At 43.4% G+C, this 18,679-nt stretch overlaps 1 protein-coding gene across 1 annotated transcript in view; it reads left to right on the top strand.

The window, feature by feature from the left end:
* Nucleotides 1-18,679, top strand: part of LOC102224423 (insulin receptor substrate 1-B-like) — a 57,375-nt gene that overhangs the window by 3,755 nt on the left and 34,941 nt on the right. The window contains exons 2-3 of the mRNA XM_014470895.2: nucleotides 14,640-14,941; nucleotides 15,089-18,260. Of these exons, the coding sequence (XP_014326381.1) occupies nucleotides 14,640-14,941; nucleotides 15,089-18,260 (3,474 nt within the window). The remainder of the gene's footprint in view (nucleotides 1-14,639; nucleotides 14,942-15,088; nucleotides 18,261-18,679) is intronic.

Below are 18,679 nucleotides of genomic sequence, written 5' to 3'. Positions count from 1 at the left end.
ACATTGTTGTGCTCGATTTTAGAAACCCAGCGCAGTTTAAAGAGGTGGCTGGATTTGCCTGAACACATGTCCTCTTAGTATGGAGACCCAAAAGGGCCACAGTCTACATAAAAAAAAACAACTGAAGGAATGAATGAGTCATTCATTTCTAAAGCTGCTTTCACAGACAGGCGGTTAAAATCTAAATATTAGCTGTATTTATGTGAATAAAGCGCGCTGTTTCTACTCTAGCTTTTATCGCCATGCATGTAAATATATTGGGAACACTACTCCAAATGAAAAAGGCTGCTCAAGATAGTGTTTACTTTCATTTCTGCGCAAAATTCAAACATGTACCATAGAAATGTTTGCAGGTTTAACTCATCTATGTCTCGTTGAACTAATATTTAACTCATTATAACTACTGTTTCTGATAAACAATAGATTAATGCTACTTAACACTAATTATGTCAGGATGCCGGATGCTGTTGCTGCGTTACCTGAAGACCTCTTCAACACCTGACATTTTTTTCTCGAACGGGACTTTGCAGGGATCTGTTAACGACAGCTTGGCTACACACTGGCATGTCCTGATAATTACTGTCTTTACAAGTAGCTGTAGACGTTCTTTGGTCCGTCTAATCAGTCTAGCTCTTCTTTGTTCCATTGGAGTGAAAGTTTCCCGTTTTCTTGCACATCTTTCTGCTTTTAGTTTCCATTTTGAAGGATTTAAGGTTATTTTAGCTATTAATTTCTGCGTTTCATTATATGTTTCCGACTTTTCAATAGTCATCTTAATACAAGTACGCTGTATTTTCATCCTTGGATTAAAGCCAGAGTTTTGACACCTGTTTTTATAGAATGAATTACCTCACTAATTGCCCTTTAAGCTGTTATTATTACGAACAACTCCCTGTTGATTGTTCTGGTTGACGATGCTGGACTGCTAATATTTTAAACACAACTGCGGTCATAAAACGCTGTTCAAGATGAGATACCATACGTCATAAAAATCCAAATTACAGGACATAAAAATATAAAATATGCGAAGAAAATCAATAAAGCCATAAAAGAAGAAAAAAGTACAGGAACAGGCATAAGAAGTTAAATATTATCAAGTGGTAATTTTAGTATAAACTCTTAACACTTGACCTAATAAATGGATCTTTAACTGTTTTTCTTAGGAATACATATAAATAAAATTACCCTCCAGTTATGAGCGCCGACCTTGGCGAATGGACAGAAGCAACCAGTTGCTTGGCGAATGTGTGAGCATATTTCAGGCGGGGCTCTTACCATTTTTTGTTTTTCTGGCGTTCAGATAAGTTATCAGTCTTTTATCAGAGTGAGGCAGTAGATCAAGGCAGATAGCTTCTTCACACTGGTCTGGTTTAAAAGACTAGTACAACTGTACATGGCAGACATATAATTGTTAAGCAAATACTGGTTAATGTCTGAAAGAGAATGTAAATAAAATGAAAAATAACAGTGGACCAAACGTTGAGCCTTGGGGATCCCCGCAGGATAAAGAAGCTTTCGCAGTTGCTAGCTTTTACTCCTATCTTTTAAATATATTACTTCAGTGTGTGAATATTTAATTCAAAAAGCAGAAACAATTGAGATTTATGTTTTAAAAATCACTGTTATTGAATTGTGAAGTTATTTTAGCTGTTCCCCTTCCCAGTGGGCGCAGCTAATGCTGCTGTTGTGAAGCTGATTGGTTTGAAGTGGAGTCGGTGTGCAGGTTAACCCATCTGATGTTCCACTATCCACATTTATCATTTCATTGATTCACTGCAGCCAAAGGACCAGAAAATATAAATATTTTTACTAAAATAACATATGCATTTATCACATTATGACAAAAAAAGAGTCAGATTTAAAAATTTGTTTCTTTTAAGATTATGCATTTAAATAAAAATTTTAAATAATTTTGAATACATTAATTTAATTAATTAAATTCAACACGTAAAATGTTATTAATAGATTTTACATTCATTCTTTGCTTGTAATAAAACCATGAATATTATTAAATCATTTTGCATACATTAATATACATTTCTGCATTTATAGCACAAATAACATACAATTTCATAAATAGATTTTTAAAGAATAAATTAAAAAATAATAGGGGTTTCTGCGGTGCGTTAAGCACAACCCACATATGGAGGCCTTGGTCCTCGTCACAGGTTTGATTCCCGGCCTGGTGACCTTTGCAACATGTCTTCCTCCTTCTCTCATTGCCCAGTTTCCTGTCAATTCACTATCAAATTAAGGGCCACTAGAGCCAATTAAAAAAAAAAAAAAAAGTTGAACTAATATAAAGTTTTACAAACAATTCTAGATGTGCACAGTATATTGTTGTTGACATCGTTATCGATAGTCATTTCTCTTTGTCCTGTTCTATTAAAATCACGGTCCGTATAAATAATTATTTAATAAGGTGTATATTGAATACATTTTGGCGCCCTGCAACCGGACAGCAGCGTAGGAGTCTCGCCTCCACGGCTCTTATCGTGCTGGTGTCACACTAGATATTTACTCTCAGGCTTCTCGTGTGTGTTTTCTCCCCTGCTCTGTTGGGCCTCAGCTGTGTGCGAGCTTTTTTTTTTTTCTTTTGCCTCTGTGTCCCAACAGCTCAAACACACCCTGTCCTCATGTTTTCTGCTGATGCTGCAGAATCGCACGGTGGGTGGTGGGGGCAGCGAGGTGGGGAAGCGTGGATCCAAAGTAGAGATCGGAGATTTCAAAAGTAGGCAAAGAAACGCCGGTCAGGCTTTAACCAATCGTTAAACGTGTGAAAAAAAGACCCCGCAAACACGTCATCCGTGTGGATATTTCTCAAACAGTGTCTGTCAGCCGCCGCAGTGCAAACACAGCTGTCACAGTAGCCCCAGATCACCTGTTCCCTTGCGGCGCGGACGGGCCATAAGGGACACATGACTCAACCTCAGCAAACCGAAGATATGAGTTCAAGGTGCCTCTCATAACCTGCTGGTTCTCTGTTGCATAAGGAGAGATAAGGAGGCTGATAAAAAATAAAAACTCTCCAGTTTTTTTTTCTTTCTTTAGAGCTGGGCAGAAAGTCGAGCAAGTTTTTCTGACCTTCGGGAGGATCCTGTGACATCATCGTCCACTCCCCCTCGGCGGTTTGTGTTTTAGTGTAAAGCCCAAAGGCCACACTGTCCTGCAAAGCCTCAATCAGGTTCCTGGTAGAAAGATCCTGTAGAAAGGCCCAGTCCAACACAAAGTAGTGCATATTATTATGTAAAGAAAAATAATATGTGGTTTTCTGACATTTTTGCAAAAAAAACCAAAAAAAAAAAACCCTGAAAGGTATGTATGTTTACAAAGCTACAACACATATTTTTTTGGCTAGGCATCCAACAGAGGTTGAAACTTTTGCCTGTTCTGCTTTGCAAAATACTAAATAAATACAACCGAAATATCACAAATCTTATCAGATTCTAAGTTAGACTTAGGTCTGGACGTTTCCTGGACCGTTCTAACATATGAATGCTGTACGGTGAACCTCTTCCCCAGCCTCCTAACTGTTTTTTTTTTATCTGACTCTGCTAAAGAAACACAATCCCACAGCATGACGCTGCCACCACCATGCTCACTATGGGGATGGTGATTTTTTTTTTTTTCGCCAGAAATGCAGCACCGTCCTCCACATGTCCCTAAAATCTTTGTGGCTTCTTCTTGTGCTTTTTCTTTATCAATGGATTTTTTCAGACAGAGACCAAATTATCTGTCCTGTTGACAGATCCTCTCACCCGAGCTGCAGTTCTCTGCAGAGTTACCATGCGGCTCAAGGCTGCTCCTCTGATTAATGCTCTGCTGGCCGGCCCTGTTACTTTAGGTGGGCGGCCATGTCTTGGTACTTGTGCAGCTGTGCTCTCTAATAAACCTCTGAGGCCTTCGTGGAACAGCTGGATTTCTACTGAGATTAAATTACACTCAGATGAACTCCGCTAACCATTTCCTTCTGAAGGCAGCTTGGGCTGGATTACATTAAGGTATCATAGTAAACAAGCAAATCCACGTCACACTTTTCTGATTTTTATTTGTGAAAACTGTGTCTTGAGAATTTTTCAGCAACTTTTGTTAGTTTGCCTCATAAAATCCCCACCCAAGATAGAATGACGTTTCGGATGAAAGAGTCTCTGCGCATCTTTAAAAAGTCTTAAATTCACGTATACAAAATTAAGACCTTATTTTACAAAAAATTAATATGGCCTTAAATACGTTAATCGCAGAAGGTGCGATTTAATTTTGCACATGTAGTTCTTCTTTTCTCATGGAACTGTTCTGTCAGGCAGAAGCTTGAGTTGTGCACAGGCATCTTCCTTGCAGTAGCGGTTGAGGCTACTGCTAACCAGCTGCTAATATACCCCTGCTAGCCATCTAGCTAGCTAACTTTTCTGCGCCTGTCATGGCTAAGTGCAAATTTTGTCGCCAGTTCCCTGGATGTTTGTTTTCGCCACTGGGTCGCTTCTGTTGCCAAGGCCACATGAGGTTAGGTGCATTCTGTGCCAACAAAAACACTAAAACAAAAATGAAGCTTAACACTATTGCGGTAGGATGCCTCAAACCCCCCACCATATTTATAGTCTCAAATTTAATTCAAGGTGGCATTAAAAATGTTTTAAAAAGTCTTAAATTCGACTTGCTGATTCCTGCAGATACCGTGTATTGTAACAGGACAAAAGTGTAAGAACAGTTCTATAAATGGATGCGCTTCTCTCTTTGAAGAAGACCAATCTACCATCCTCCTTCAGACGTCGTTCCGGCTGCCATGTTGTCCCTTTGGAGCGCCGCCGCCGCACTAAAGGCTTCTCGTCCTCTTTGTCGCTACAAGTGTTGTCTTCCTTGTATAACTCAAGCCTCTGGCTGTCAAAGACAAAGAGGCTGCGGCTGGCTGATGCGTAAAACTCGCATGTGGGTGTGCAGTGTTGTTTTTTTTTTTTCTTCCTTTTTTTCCCCTTGTGGTATGCACTGCTGCTGCATGGCTGCTGCTTGCAGGAGAACAAGGCCAACTCTTGTCTGTCACACAGGCTCGCCTCGCTGCCGGTGCAAAGACATGGAGGTGGCGGCAGATTCGGCCTGTGAAAGACACACACGGAGTCAGGATTTCGGTCTGTAGTGCTGTTGCTCTCAGAGACGATGGCACACAGTTTCCACCGCTCCCTCACATCCGCTCAGATCAACTTCTGTTAAGTCTCAGAATATCTCCTCGCTTTATTCCGGAGAAGTTCACTGAAAGCAGCTCGGCCTCCCCCGGAGCCGGCCGTAGTTAAACACGAGCCGGACAAAATCCCCGTTATTTATTCAGCTGAGTCCTCTAAGACCCTTTCAGGCAGCGAGTACAGTATCGGGCTTTAGGGCGGCTGTTTGCTCAGCTATTAGGAGGCGGCGGAGTGTGTGTAAAGGTTTAACCTCTGTGAAGCGGGTCGCCTCATGGCGAGCTGCAGTTTGACCTCCACCGGAAAGTGATAAAAGTCCAAATGAGAGCGAAACACTATCATCAAACACACCCACATGCTCGCCAACGTGCCAAAATAAACAGCCTAACAGCAGATAAAGAAGAAGGTTTGATTCACTCCTTGAAAATTCATGAGAAGCTGTTTGATTATCAGTCATTTATTTGGGTTATTAGACAAGAAAACAAAGTGTCTCGCTGCACGTGGCTTTTATCAATTCAGATGGTTTTCCTGTCAGATTTAAGTTTCTGGATGTTTAAAGCCAATTCTTCTATGTATGAGGAAACCTTACTGCACACTTTTTCTACCTTATTCATCTCGAAAGGAGTCCTGCACCCTAAAGTTCTCTCTGTTCAGATCTGGTTATCTTCATCCTGGACAAAGTCCTGAATAAAGTTAAATACATAGTTTTATATTTTTGGAACTGGATTGGATCTGTTTTCTTTAAAAAGTGCCTTGAGATGACATTTTTTGTGAGTTTGCGTCCATGTAGATAAACTGAACCAAATTTGAAACTACATTTGACGGGTTTCTGACTGCATTCGGGCGGTTTAGCTTAACTACCTAAAATAGAAGATAAAAACATTTTAAATGCTGACGCAGCCGAATCTGTTTTACTTCCCCTTAAGCTTGACTTTGGTCATTTATTTGCCTTATTGTAATATAACGTCTGACCTTATGAGTATTAAATGTGTGTTAATTAGGGTAAAATAATGCTGGGGTTGGTCATTTCACGGTAAGACATTTTGCTGGACGATAAACTTGTCCCTGAAATGATTGCAATGAAACATAATGTTGTTTTGAGACAATTTTCAAGTAATATTTTGATAATGGCATAACAATGCAACTTGTCTCTTTTATCAGCGGAAGATTTTAAGTATATAAAACAAAGACATGAGAACCAAAAACAATAAAAAAAAATGGATAATGAAGTCTCTATAAACAAAATCGCCCTTCAGAAAGTATTAATCAGAACAAAAATTATATATTGAGCTCATTTTAGTTTAGAATGCGGTGTGTGGATTAATTGCTTATCGTGACTGTCTTAGCGGGGTTTATTAAGGAGTTTATTAATTGTTTGTTTTTGTAGCTGGTGTTAATTCATTTTATTTTTTTGTTGATCGTGGAGTGGCTTTCCACCCTCGAGATCTGGACCTCCCTAAGCAGGCTGATAAAACGTTCAGCCCCGGCTGAAGAACCTCTCATCTCCCTAATTAGGCTGTAATTACTGTCTCGAGGGTCGGCTGATGGCGGCGCTGCGAAGGCTAATGAAGTCAGAGACTGGAGCTTTTCTGTTGCAGGAAGCTGAATGTTCACCGATAGCTGCAGGTTTCCCAGCTGGAGAGCGACATCTCACCGTTTGCTCACGTTAACACCCTGTAAGTTCACAACATCCGGTCGGGTCCGTCAGGCTGCACCGCGCTCCCGGCTCTTTGAGTTGATGTAGTACAAGAGCAAAACAAAACGACAACAAAAAAGAGTCCCCAATGTCCCAGAGTTCCCGGCTTTGTCTCTGCTGCTGCTGACGACTGTCAATTAAGTGCTCCGGGTTGAGGATGGCCAGCAGAGGAAAGCCAGAGGCAGGATAATCCATTTAGTCAATGAGTGCCAATATGTTGAGCGCTGTAGAGCTGCGGGGGATTTTGGATGAATTGTAACCTTTTTACAGCAGGCTGCATCGATCGCTGTCGGCTGAAACGGGCCCATAAAAGTTGGAGGGAGGTGTCAGGAAGTCCTCAGGTGACCTGCGTAATCGGCCTCGCAGCGAATGCATCACAAAGGGGGGAGATTAGAGGAAAACCTCTGTGCTGTACCCAAAGCCTATTGCAATAAGCAGTAAATCAATTAATTGCAGGATAAATTAAAGCAAGCGCAATAACTTCCATTTGCATGATTTATAATTTTTCTCTTGAATGCTGGAGGACTAAAGTTTTCAGTGTTGTGCGCAGGCTTCAACTATCCCTTTTTTGAAGGACAGTTTTGTTTATAGGGATTTCATCATTCACTTTTATTTGTTGTTTCAATTGTTTTGTGTATTTATTTTGGATACTTAAAATGTCTTCCAGTTCCAGAGTTAGTTGTTCACAAGGATTTAAAGTCTATTGATCTTTGAGAACATTAACTTGTGGATAAAAATGTATCGTGACAGAACTAACTGTACCTGTAAGATGTTCTTCTTCTAAGGCAAAAAGCTAATTTTAAAGTTAGTTAACTGCTGTAGTATAAATGATGCCTTAAAGGGTCTCTCCTCTAATTTGTTTTGGAAAAAAGTCACCGTGTGGCTGGGGGCCAAGTAGCCCAGTAAGCAGCACAACACAGAGGAGTCCTATCTCCGTGTCACAGCATCCAAAAACCTGCTGAGATAATAAACAGCTGATGTCACCCACATTTAAAAGCTGCTGTCTGTGGTGAAAAATGGAGCAGGAGAGAGGAGACTGCAGCCAGTCTGAGTGTGAAGTAATAAAGTTAGGATGGGCTCTGGGTCCTCGGTAGTTTATTTTTTGCGAATGTTTTTCTGCCTCTTGGAAGTGTTTTCAGTTCTTGTCATGTAACAAACGCACACTTTAGTGAATTTTACTGGGATTTTATAGGATTCGGTTACTAAGTAATGCTCACTTCAGTTACAGTAGCAAGTCCTTTTGGGTCAACCGGCTTTTCAGATCTGGAAATTAAAATCTTTGCCTGTTCAGTCTGTCACAGTCAGTGAAATTGAATGGGGAGCATCTAGCATCTAAAGAATCTAAAGAATTTCCATTGAATGTAGGTCTGGACTTTGACAAGGCTGTTCTGACACATAAATACTCTTTGAACTAAACCATCCTGGGAGGTGAAACGTCTGCTCAGGATCTCTTCTGTAGCCGTTAACAGGTTTCCTGTGTTGTGAGCTCCGTCCCTCTTTCATCAGCTTTAGAGGGACGATCTTTTAAACATTAGCTATGAGTTTAATCTGGTCCGTGACACATTTAGAGCACCTTCTTCCACTTGTTTGCTGTTTATTTCCACACGATTTGAGGCAGCCATACCCTTTTTCATACAGACCAGATTTGTATCGTAAACAGTTACCCTGTCAAGAGTTTGTGCTATAAGCTAACCCTACTCTGAACTTCTCGACGTCTTTCTGATCTCTCTGCTGTGTTCATTGGTCTTCCGGATTTGCCTCGTTCATTATTGTTCTCTAATAACGCTCTGAGGCCTTCACAGAACAGCTGGATTTAGTGGGTTGAAGTTGAGCCTCTGCTTTTGGGTTGCAACTGAAGTTTCATACTAAATTTGTCAGCAGGCATTTTTTCACTGCTGTGTTCTGATAAACCGCGGGGCGCCCAACAGGGGATAGACTTTGCAGCTTCATCTAATTGCTTAATTTCTGTCCTCTGTTGACTTTGCTCCCTTGCTTAGTATAATTTTTATTAACTCAGCACCAGACCAGCCTTTCACTTCGGTTTGGGCACGAGGGAATGGCAAACCTCACCTCGTTTGTGTCACTGATTGTTTCATATACTGAATGTTTGTTTTGTACTTTACGACTAACGCAAACCACATGTGTGATTTCCCCCCCTTAACCTCCAAAGGCAGATGATGATGTTGAGGAAGAGTTGTGTGCTGAAGTTTTGGCCCGGACCAGGAGGGGGATTACCGATACTGGAGATGGATGAAGAGCGAGGAAGTAGACGCGTTTTAAGGAAAACGGTTAAATGATCAGGCCCACATGGCAGCCAGAGATTAAACTAAAGTCACTGCCTGGAAATCTTCCTCCTCTCTCACTGTTTGCACCAGTCTCTGCTGGGGAGCTGGCGCTGGAGAGATATTGGGGGAACGGTAGTGTACACCGGAGTAAAGAACGATGGTTTAGGCCTCAAATATCTCAGCGCTGTTTTTTTGCGGTCTGCTAGCTCTGCGCGTTCAAGCAGTGAGGTCAGAAACATGAAACAGAGCCCAGCGAGCGCCAGAATAGTTCTCCGTCATTTACAGGCAGCATTAACTGACTAGAAAGAAGTGTTCCTATAAACTCGAAGCATTTAAATTTGTTCTCTTGCAAATTTTAATGGCTCTTTTATAGATTTAAGGTAGTGCTGCAAAGACGGCTTTTAAAAAAAACAAACTTCTAATTCCTGAATCCTGTCAAGTGGCTTCAGGAGGCCAGCTTCCTGAGGATTTGCGTGATAACCTCAGCAGTAATTAGCCTGTCACTCTGAGACCTGCTGACAGCGCTTCAGCGGGCTTCTGGCAGCCTCTGGGGTAAATACGGCACCCCTAATATTCCCTTAACAGTCCCATTCATCTTCTTAATGACTTAAGGCCGACCAGGGGAGTGCACACTCTGCCAAAGCTGAGCCATGAACTGAGTTTTAAAGGAAGCGCTCCAGATCTGGATCAATCTCCACCAGGATTTATGGAAAGTTAGCTGAGAAATATCTGCACAATTACATGTTTAGATCCCTCGGTTACTTGTGCCTTGTGCTGTAGTACTCTATTGCGCAGAAAATAGCAATAGTCAGCACTAATTGGAGTTTTAATACAATTTTTTTACATTAAAAATACCCACTTATCCAGATTTAAAGGTTGCATTTTGAATCATAAACACTTCACTCAGGTGTTAAATAAAGAGCCTCCTTTAGCCACACTCAGATGGATGGATAAATAGACAAATCTATAAGATGGTGGATGGACCGGCCAGCAGATTGACAAGGAAGGATATATGGATACTAGAGGGATGGATGAGATACAAACCTCTTGATGGGTGGACAAATCGGTGGATGATTAGATGGATGGAATAATGGGCTATAGGTGGATGAATGTATGAAGCAGGTGTTTGCAACCTGTAGCTCCGGAGCCTAACTAATGCTTTTACGTATAGATATAATAACATTAACATTGAGGCATTTTGCTAGTCTGTGTGCTTTTTAAACATTTTTTTACACCATTTTCCACAAATGACATCCAATGGAAGGAATTGTGTCCGTCGTGTTTTGGCAGACATTTGTTTTTCTTTTACTTTAACAGCTTAAATTAGAAATAAAATGTTGGTTGTTTAAAACCAAAGGTCACATAGCAATTGTGGCTCTAAATGAGAGCTAATTTGCTGCACTGGGAGTAAAAAGGGGCTAAAATGTTTGCAGACCCCAGGGATGGGTGGATGGAGTCTCGGTATCCTGGCTGGGCATGTGTGTGGTAAACTGGTAAAAGATGGCATTTTTACTTTCCGACAAGCCAGTCACCTATTAGCTTGTTTCTCTAGCTGAACCAAATTGGAAAAAGGTTTCTGTGATTAAGTTTATTTTGGTTCTCTCAGCAGTTTCATTCCATTCATGTGACCCATCTTAAAACCAACCTAGTATTCGACGCAAACTTTCACTTTGAACGCGGCACCCGTAAAGTCTGGAAAACCACATTTCTTTCCGTCTTAAAGCTTTCTGCCGCGACCGCATGAACTCAGCTGCGCTAACCGGTCGAGATCACAGCCTCCCGCGATCTCAAAGGGCTCCAGGCTGGCATATAAATGACCATGACTAGACGCCAGAGTTGGGATTCCGCTCGCAAGCTGCACGTACGTCCACAAAGTTCATGCTGAAATAGAAGTTAACACATGGTGTGTGAAAAGAGCCAATGTGGGGTTGTTTTTAGTTTATTGAACAGGGAGGCGGGGAACGTAATGCTAAAACAAAACTCTTCCTCAAGGTTACATGAAGGCCAGCCGAACGTTTTCGCCCTCATGCAACCAGCAAGGCTTCATCACCGGATCCTCAATCGACCTGCAGGTGTGTTTAGTTTTCACACGCTTCCGGCATCGGCCTTTGGCTCAATCTCCGGCTGAGGGCCGCTCTGTTTTCTGAGGGCTTGTTGTAACTTATAAAGGCGGTGCCGTGCTGCATGGAAGATCACATGCTGATAGTTTCTCAACGGACGTCTTCTGGTCGGTGACCAAATAGAAACAGACACACAAAAAAAGAAATAAGAAGAGCTCCAGAGTAAAAGCTTTGGGTGGGGGGCAACTATAATTTATGCTGCTCCGTGTTGGAGCAAAACCAGTGTTATGTAACCATGAGCAGAGGGTTGTGATGTTTGGCAGAGGAGCATCAGTTTCTGCAAGGGTCTTAAAAGACCTCTTAAAGTTCTTGAGGGGTTTTAATATTTGCAAGAGAACTGACTCTGGATGAACTACATTGCTTGGCAAAATTCAGAACGTAATTGGCTAAAAATCAATATTTTTCTGTAAATCTTTTCTAGAGCAGCCACTCCTCACACTTGTTCTTCTAATATCTGTACAATCTCCTACAATCCCGTATGTCTTTGGACCCACTGAATGGTCCTCAAAGTACCTCTTCCTGTTGTAAATCTCATGTCGAGGAAGCATAACGGAGTGAAAAGCAGCGCATGAAAACACCCACCTAGTGCATGGGGGAGTGCCTTCATACACACACACACACACACACACACACACACACACACACACACACACACACACACACACACACACCCACACACAGCCGCCAATCCCCATCCTCTCTGGCTTTCAACAAAACATCTATTCTCGGTCTGTTTCGAGTTCCTATAGTGCGATCTTCCATTTTTGCGGGGGCAAACTGAAAGAAGACGCAGCGGGACGCTTCAGGCCTGTCACTTTTATTGTTGCAAGATTTTTGGGTGTGTGTGTATGTGTGTGTTGGGATTTTGGAAAAATATTCGTCATGACAGAAGCTCGTCTTAACAGGGCGACCACAGTATACGCAGAGTCCCTTGTCTCCATATGGTAGTCATTGCAAAATTTGCAGCAGGAAAGCAGAAGCTCGCACATCCAGACACAGAAGCCTGGATTTGTTGTGCTGTGGTCAAACTACTTTCTGATTAGGATAAATTATTACTCCATTGCTAAAGTACATCCTCTTTCAATTAGAGGGGTTCTATCATCATAACTCGATAAAATTATGTGGTGTTTCTGGAATAAATGTATCCTGTGCACACAGCAGATTCAACATTCTCGTTTCTTACAAAAATGTTTAGCCCAAGGCAAAAAGTAAGCACACCCTTGTTGCTTCCATGGGATTTAGAAGCGAAAGTGGCAGTCAGGTGCTGCCAATCAAAACACTTAAACTGGTCACCATCAGGTGTGAGCAGATTTGTAAAGCTGCTCAAAAACCTTTCAACTCAAATATTTTATTTATCCCAAAATTAAATTAAATGTTGCCATAACATGAATCCGTGCAGATTCAAAGAGTCATTGTGGATGGTGATGCAGTGGGCAGGAAGGATCTCTGTTAGCAGTCAGTCTCGCAGCAAATCTGATGAGGCCTCTGACTGAAGACACTGTTGTTGTGTGACAATGTCCAGCTTTTGGAGGCAGGAGCTGCATGTGAGACTCTATAGGTCCCAGTTAGCATTTTAAACATCATGACAGAACAATTTGAAAGAAAATAAGTATGGCTTGTAATTTATGAAAGAGGTGATGATTTGGGCTTGCTTCCCAGCAACAGGACCCGGGCGATTTGAAGACACAAATTGGACCATAAGCTCCAATTATGGTCCAATGATCTAAGGCCAGCTGACAACAGAAGCCTTGTCCAAAGTAGGTCAGAAAAAATGTATGAAAATGTAAAAAAAGTATCATCAAGGCGTAGCATTGGCCAAGTTAAAGTCTGGACAAGGGATGCATTGATATGGGCTGAAGTCGATGGTCGATATTAATACTGTTGTTATGGATGTGTAAAAGTGACCACACCACTTACTTTGCTTCTCTTGTTCAGTTAAACACTCCCACCATCCTGTGTCACGTCACGCTGACCGTCATATGACAGAACAAATTGGACATGGCCAATCCTCTCCCAAAACACACAAACGGCACCAACATGGAAACCTCAGTTATAATCGGCCTAGTTTAACTTGTTGAACCAACACTTATTTGTTAAAAAATGATTAAAGTCATCCAGTACCAATGTTGACTCGTCTTCAAACCACAATGAGTTGATGTACAGTACAGCGGACCCAAAATGAATCCACAACAAATTAACTGCAGAGGCAGGCAACTTTCTTTACACCATGATTGTATTTGAATCTTTACTCGTTCAGCTGTCAAGAAAACACTTTTCCTGTCAACACCAGATGTGGCAGACTAATGAGACAGGTGCTCAAAATTTTTCTAGAAGTTTTTCTGCTGTGGTTTTGACGTCTATTTATCCTGCTTGGTAGAAGGATATCATGTTCAGACACATGTTCAGTCTGGGAACATAATGAACCTGGAAATGTGGGACACTGAAGGATAGTGGTCATGTTTAAAGATATTTAGTTAGGGAGTTACCTAGTCCACCCAAAACATGAGTCACATGATTTTTTTTTTTTTTTTTTAATGCTAAAATACTTTTCGGGAGACAGATGTTTTGTCTTTTGTGGGTGGAAGTAATTGAGCCTAAACATAAACCCTGTTCTTCACGAATCCCATGGCATGACAGAGTGAAGGTACTTTTTGAGGATAAACATCACATGCTGAGCGTCAATAATCTGAACAATACAGTGACTTTAAACCCAAAATATGCACGCAAATAATAAAAAAGTAGCTAACTAAGTCCTCAGCTTTTGTTAAATAAACATTTGGAACAAAGCAAGTTGAAGACATAGAGTAGACTTTCTGTATTACTACATCTCTGTGGAAAGCTGTTCCTTCAGCTGCGAACAGTTTCATAGAGAAGCTTTTATTTTAGCGCATCATCAGTTTGCTTTAGTTTCAAAGGAGGTTTACTTAAGAAGCATTTTCCATGATGGCTTGCCGAAGATTTTTCCATAATTGCGGCTTTTCTCTCACAGTCATCATTTTAGTGCAGCGCTTCAATTGTTGACTGTTTGGCTTTTCCATACCGGTTGTGGGTGTGAGGCTCTTGAGATGCCAGTGTGCTTGACAAATGGGACCTCAGATACGAGGCCTGCAGGTACTCTGAGGCGGTCTCACAAGCTGATACATGCTGACTTTGTGCTCAAGATCTGATTCAAAATCTATTTCAAAGCCCCAGCGTAAGCATGACACTCATAATAAAAGCTGCTTGCCTTCTACCAACAGATAAATAGTGGCGGCTACATCTGGTAAATTATAATATGTGCATAAAAGTCAAACTCACTCCTTGATTTTCTTCTTTGGTGTGTTTTATTTTTCTCTCCCGTAACCTTCAAATGTCTTTTCTGTCTTTGAAGGTAAAAATCCTAATGACAGTGCGAGTTCAGGGGACTACGGAGCGCCAAATCCAGGACCTGCGTTCAAAGAAGTTTGGCAAGTGAAGGTGTGGCCTAAAGGCCTGGGTCAGCTCAAGAACCTGGTGGGCATCTATCGCCTTTGCCTTACTGAAAAGACGGTAAACTTTGTGAAGCTGAACTCCGACGCAGCCGCTGTGGTGCTCCAGCTGATGAACGTCAGGCGTTGTGGACATTCAGAAAACTTTTTCTTTGTCGAGGTGGGACGCTCTGCTGTGACGGGCCCCGGCGAGTTTTGGATGCAGGTGAGCGTGTAACTAGTGTGTGTGTTGGGTTTTAACATTCTCCAGTTGTTAGAGAACCAGTGAACAACACTAGAAACTGCATTCAAACTCAAGCACTATGCACTGTTTTAGGTTTTAATCAGTTGACTTTTATGTGTTGTGTTCTAGGTCGATGATTCTGTGGTGGCCCAGAACATGCATGAAACCTTGCTGGAGGCCATGAAAGCCCTGAGTGAGGAGTTTCGCCAGCGCACAAAGTCTCAGTCAAACTCTGGTCCTGGAGGAGGTGCCACAGCTTCCAATCCTATCAGTGTTCCTTCTCGCCGCCACCATCCCAATCCCCCTCCAAGCCAGGTGGGCTTCCTCCGCCGTCCCCGAACTGAGCCTACCTTAGGTGCTAACGTGGGAGCTCCATTAGGCAGTTCCAGTGCCTCTCCCACACCTCGGCACAGCTTCCCGAGGTCCCGCACCGCCAGTGATGGAGGGAAAAGTGAAGATGGGATAGCAGGATCCACTCCGCTACACGGTGTAAACACAAGTCCTTCTACCAATGGCTCCTGCTCTACCACCCCAATCCTCAGGTCAAAGTCAGCCCGCTCAGTCCCAACCACAGCTGCTAAAACTCCTTTTGGGTTGATGCGTTCCATTTCAACTCCAACCCCATCCCCATCACCAGCCCCAAGTCTCTCGTCCAGCTCTGGGCATGGATCTGAGTTTGGAGGTATCACATCTGCTGGTCCTGTTCCAGGGTCTGGTGCTTATACTCGTGTAGCCTCTCATCATACCTCAGTCTCGTGCTCACCCAGTGATTACGGCTCCTCAGATGAGTATGGTTCCAGTCCTGGAGATCACACGGTTCTACCCTCTCCAAGCCTGCCAGGAAGCTCTATCAGCAGCACTGGCAGCCAGTGCCTTGGTGAGGATGGAGCAAATTACATCCTAATGGGTCAACGAGGTGGGACCAGCAGTAGTGTCAGCAACAGTAATCAAGTCAACATGATGTCCAGCTCCCAGCCTGTGCCAGGAACACCAACTAATGGCTCACTGCCCCAGACTAGGAGAGTACTGCGTCGATCTTCTAGCCGTGAATGTGAGGCTGAACGCAGGCTTCTGAGCAAGCGTGCATCCTTGCCTCCTATGGCCCTGGAAAGACTGGCCCCACACCAGCGCAGAGCTGAGGAACCTACAGATGAAGATTCAGCTGATTATGCCATTATGTCAAGGAGCACCAGTCGGGAGTCCTTTGCATCTACCTGCTCATCTGTTCAAAGGGAATCAGCCTTAGGCACTTGTGTAGGGGGAGGAGGGTACTTGGATGTAGCAGGAGAGTTAAAAACTGATGGTGGTCCAGGAGCAATTGCAGGTGTGGACAATGGGTACATGTCCATGCTACCAGGAGTCACCCAGCCTCCCGTTTCCTCATGTCAGACAATGACTGTGTGTATTCCAGAATCAGATTCCAAACCTGCTGATGACTACATGGCCATGACCCCCAACAATAGCGTGTCTCCCCCGCAGCAGATTCGTCCCCTGCCGGTGTCTGACGGCTATATGATAATGTCTCCCAACAGCAGTTGCTCCCCTGACCAGCGTGGAAGCCTCTCTGAAGGTGCTTGGGTTGGCAGTGCCGATAGCAGAGCTGGTAGCGACTACATGAACATGTCTCCTATTAGTGCACCTTCTGTGAATGGCAGTCCCCCTCAAAATGAGCACACCTGCCATTTAGATACCAGTTTGCAACAGCCGCCTCCAAAGATGGTGTATTCCTATTATTCCCTTCCCAGATCGTACAAACATAATCCCACTTCTGGGCTTTTTGATGATGGGCCCGGACGAGGTAGACGCCCCAATGGGAACTGTAGCAGAGGAGGAGGTGGCAGCAGAAACTCAGGGGGGCATCTAGAGCAACCAATTGGCAGTTCAGGGATTGGACGGCACCAATCACTCTCTTCATCCTCATACTCCTCCAGCTCAGCTAGCAGTGAGAGTCTTGGAGAGAACGATGACAGGACTAACCAGGCTCTGGGTAATGTGACAACTGGATCACAGCCCAAAGAGGTGAGCAAGATTACTCAGAGACGGGGCTCTGGTGGGTTAACAAAGCAAGGTAGCCACTTTAGAAGCAGACCAGTAAGCCTATTTGTAGATGTATCTAAGGCCAACACTCTTCCTAGGGTTCGTGAGAATCCCTTGCCCCCAGAACCTAAGAGCCCTGGAGAGTATGTAAGCATTGAATTTAAAGGGGAGCAGTGCAGCCAGACTGGTGTAGGAGTTGGGCGAGGTAGAGGACTGAGACATGGATCATTGCTGAATCATGGCTCAAGTCACCAGCATTCTCAAAACAGACCAGCTCCATCTCTAGAAACCTTTATTCCCCTGTTTCATAGTCCTTCTGCCCCTGTCTCTCCACCAACTCCATCAGAGTACGTCAACATGGACCCTGGCCCTTCACCATCCCCTTCCCCCCATTCCAATACCCAGTTAGTTTTTCCACCTTTCCACACCCCTCCCACACCCCCAGTTCTTGCTCATGCCCCTAAAACCTGTACGGAAGGTACTGATAGTCTGTGTCAAGGAACTGTTGAAGTTGCTGAGCCACCTCTTCGGAAAAGCAGAGACAGTGTTCCCTCAGTGATTGAGACAGAGTCTCCTACATCCTGCGGAGACTACACAGAGATGGCTTTCAGCTTGAGCAACAATACTGCCCCTCGGTCATCACCAAGTGTCTCCCCCAAAGTCCCCTCTCCTACAAGAACTGATCCTTCTGTTTCAGTGCTCTCCCGGGGTCTAGACTTCCCTCTAAGCAAATCAGGACTGAACCCAGACCAGGGTGCTAAAGTAATCCGTGCTGATCCCCAAGGACGCAGGCGGCACTGCTCGGAAACCTTTGTGGCCACACCCTCCCTGTCCACCTCTGCTTCTACTTCTTCTTCTACTGCCTCCCTCTTTCCAGAGCACAGCCAGGCTGTTTCCCGCCGCCTCGGCTTTGAGAGCATGTTGTGGGGGAACGGTGCCGTCACTGATCCTCCAACTCAAATTCCACTCCCTGCACAGCAGTCACTTCCCACAAACAATCAGACATTATCCACAGAGCAGGGTCTTAACTACATAGACTTGGACTTGGTCAACAAAGAGAGTCCCCACGCTGGCCTGGAAGGTGCCACAGGAGGCCAGCCCCAATCTCGGCTGTTCTCTGTTCTTGGTTCGGGCTCCATGGTTGGGGGAATGGGGGCATCAGCTGGAGGGAGCAGCAGTTCAAGCCTCAACACGTACGCCAGCATTGACTTCTACAAATCCGAGGAGCTACGGACACATCAGAACGGGAACAAAGAGGGAACAGGTAGGAATTTTAACCCTTAATGGCATTGTTTTAATTTCAACCTTAACCCTTTGCAGCTGTGTTTGCTTTTTGATTGGAAGTGAAAAGAATATATTCTGAAGATAATCCAGTGTCTTTGATCAATGCTTGCAATTAAACTACAACTGGCCCCAAATTAAAATACAGACAGCTGTCTTACTCATATGACTGTCAATATACCTGCATATGAAACCTAGTTTGGCTCCTCCAGCATTGATTCCCTTTAAGGGCCTTAACCTTCTGTTTGTACAGGATTTGATTAGGGTAGACCAGATAGTCCAGTCATAAAAACAATGAAAAGAAATCTATGTTCTGGAGATCTTTCTCAGTTTTATTTCTCCAGTGTTGTGTAATAATGGATTGTGACATCTTCTTAAGTTTTACTGTTGGTATTCATCTTT

Source organism: Xiphophorus maculatus, chromosome 14 (assembly GCF_002775205.1).
Source record: "Xiphophorus maculatus strain JP 163 A chromosome 14, X_maculatus-5.0-male, whole genome shotgun sequence".
In the NCBI taxonomy this organism is placed as follows: domain Eukaryota; kingdom Metazoa; phylum Chordata; class Actinopteri; order Cyprinodontiformes; family Poeciliidae; genus Xiphophorus; species Xiphophorus maculatus.
This window is presented reverse-complemented; position numbering and strand designations above follow the sequence as displayed.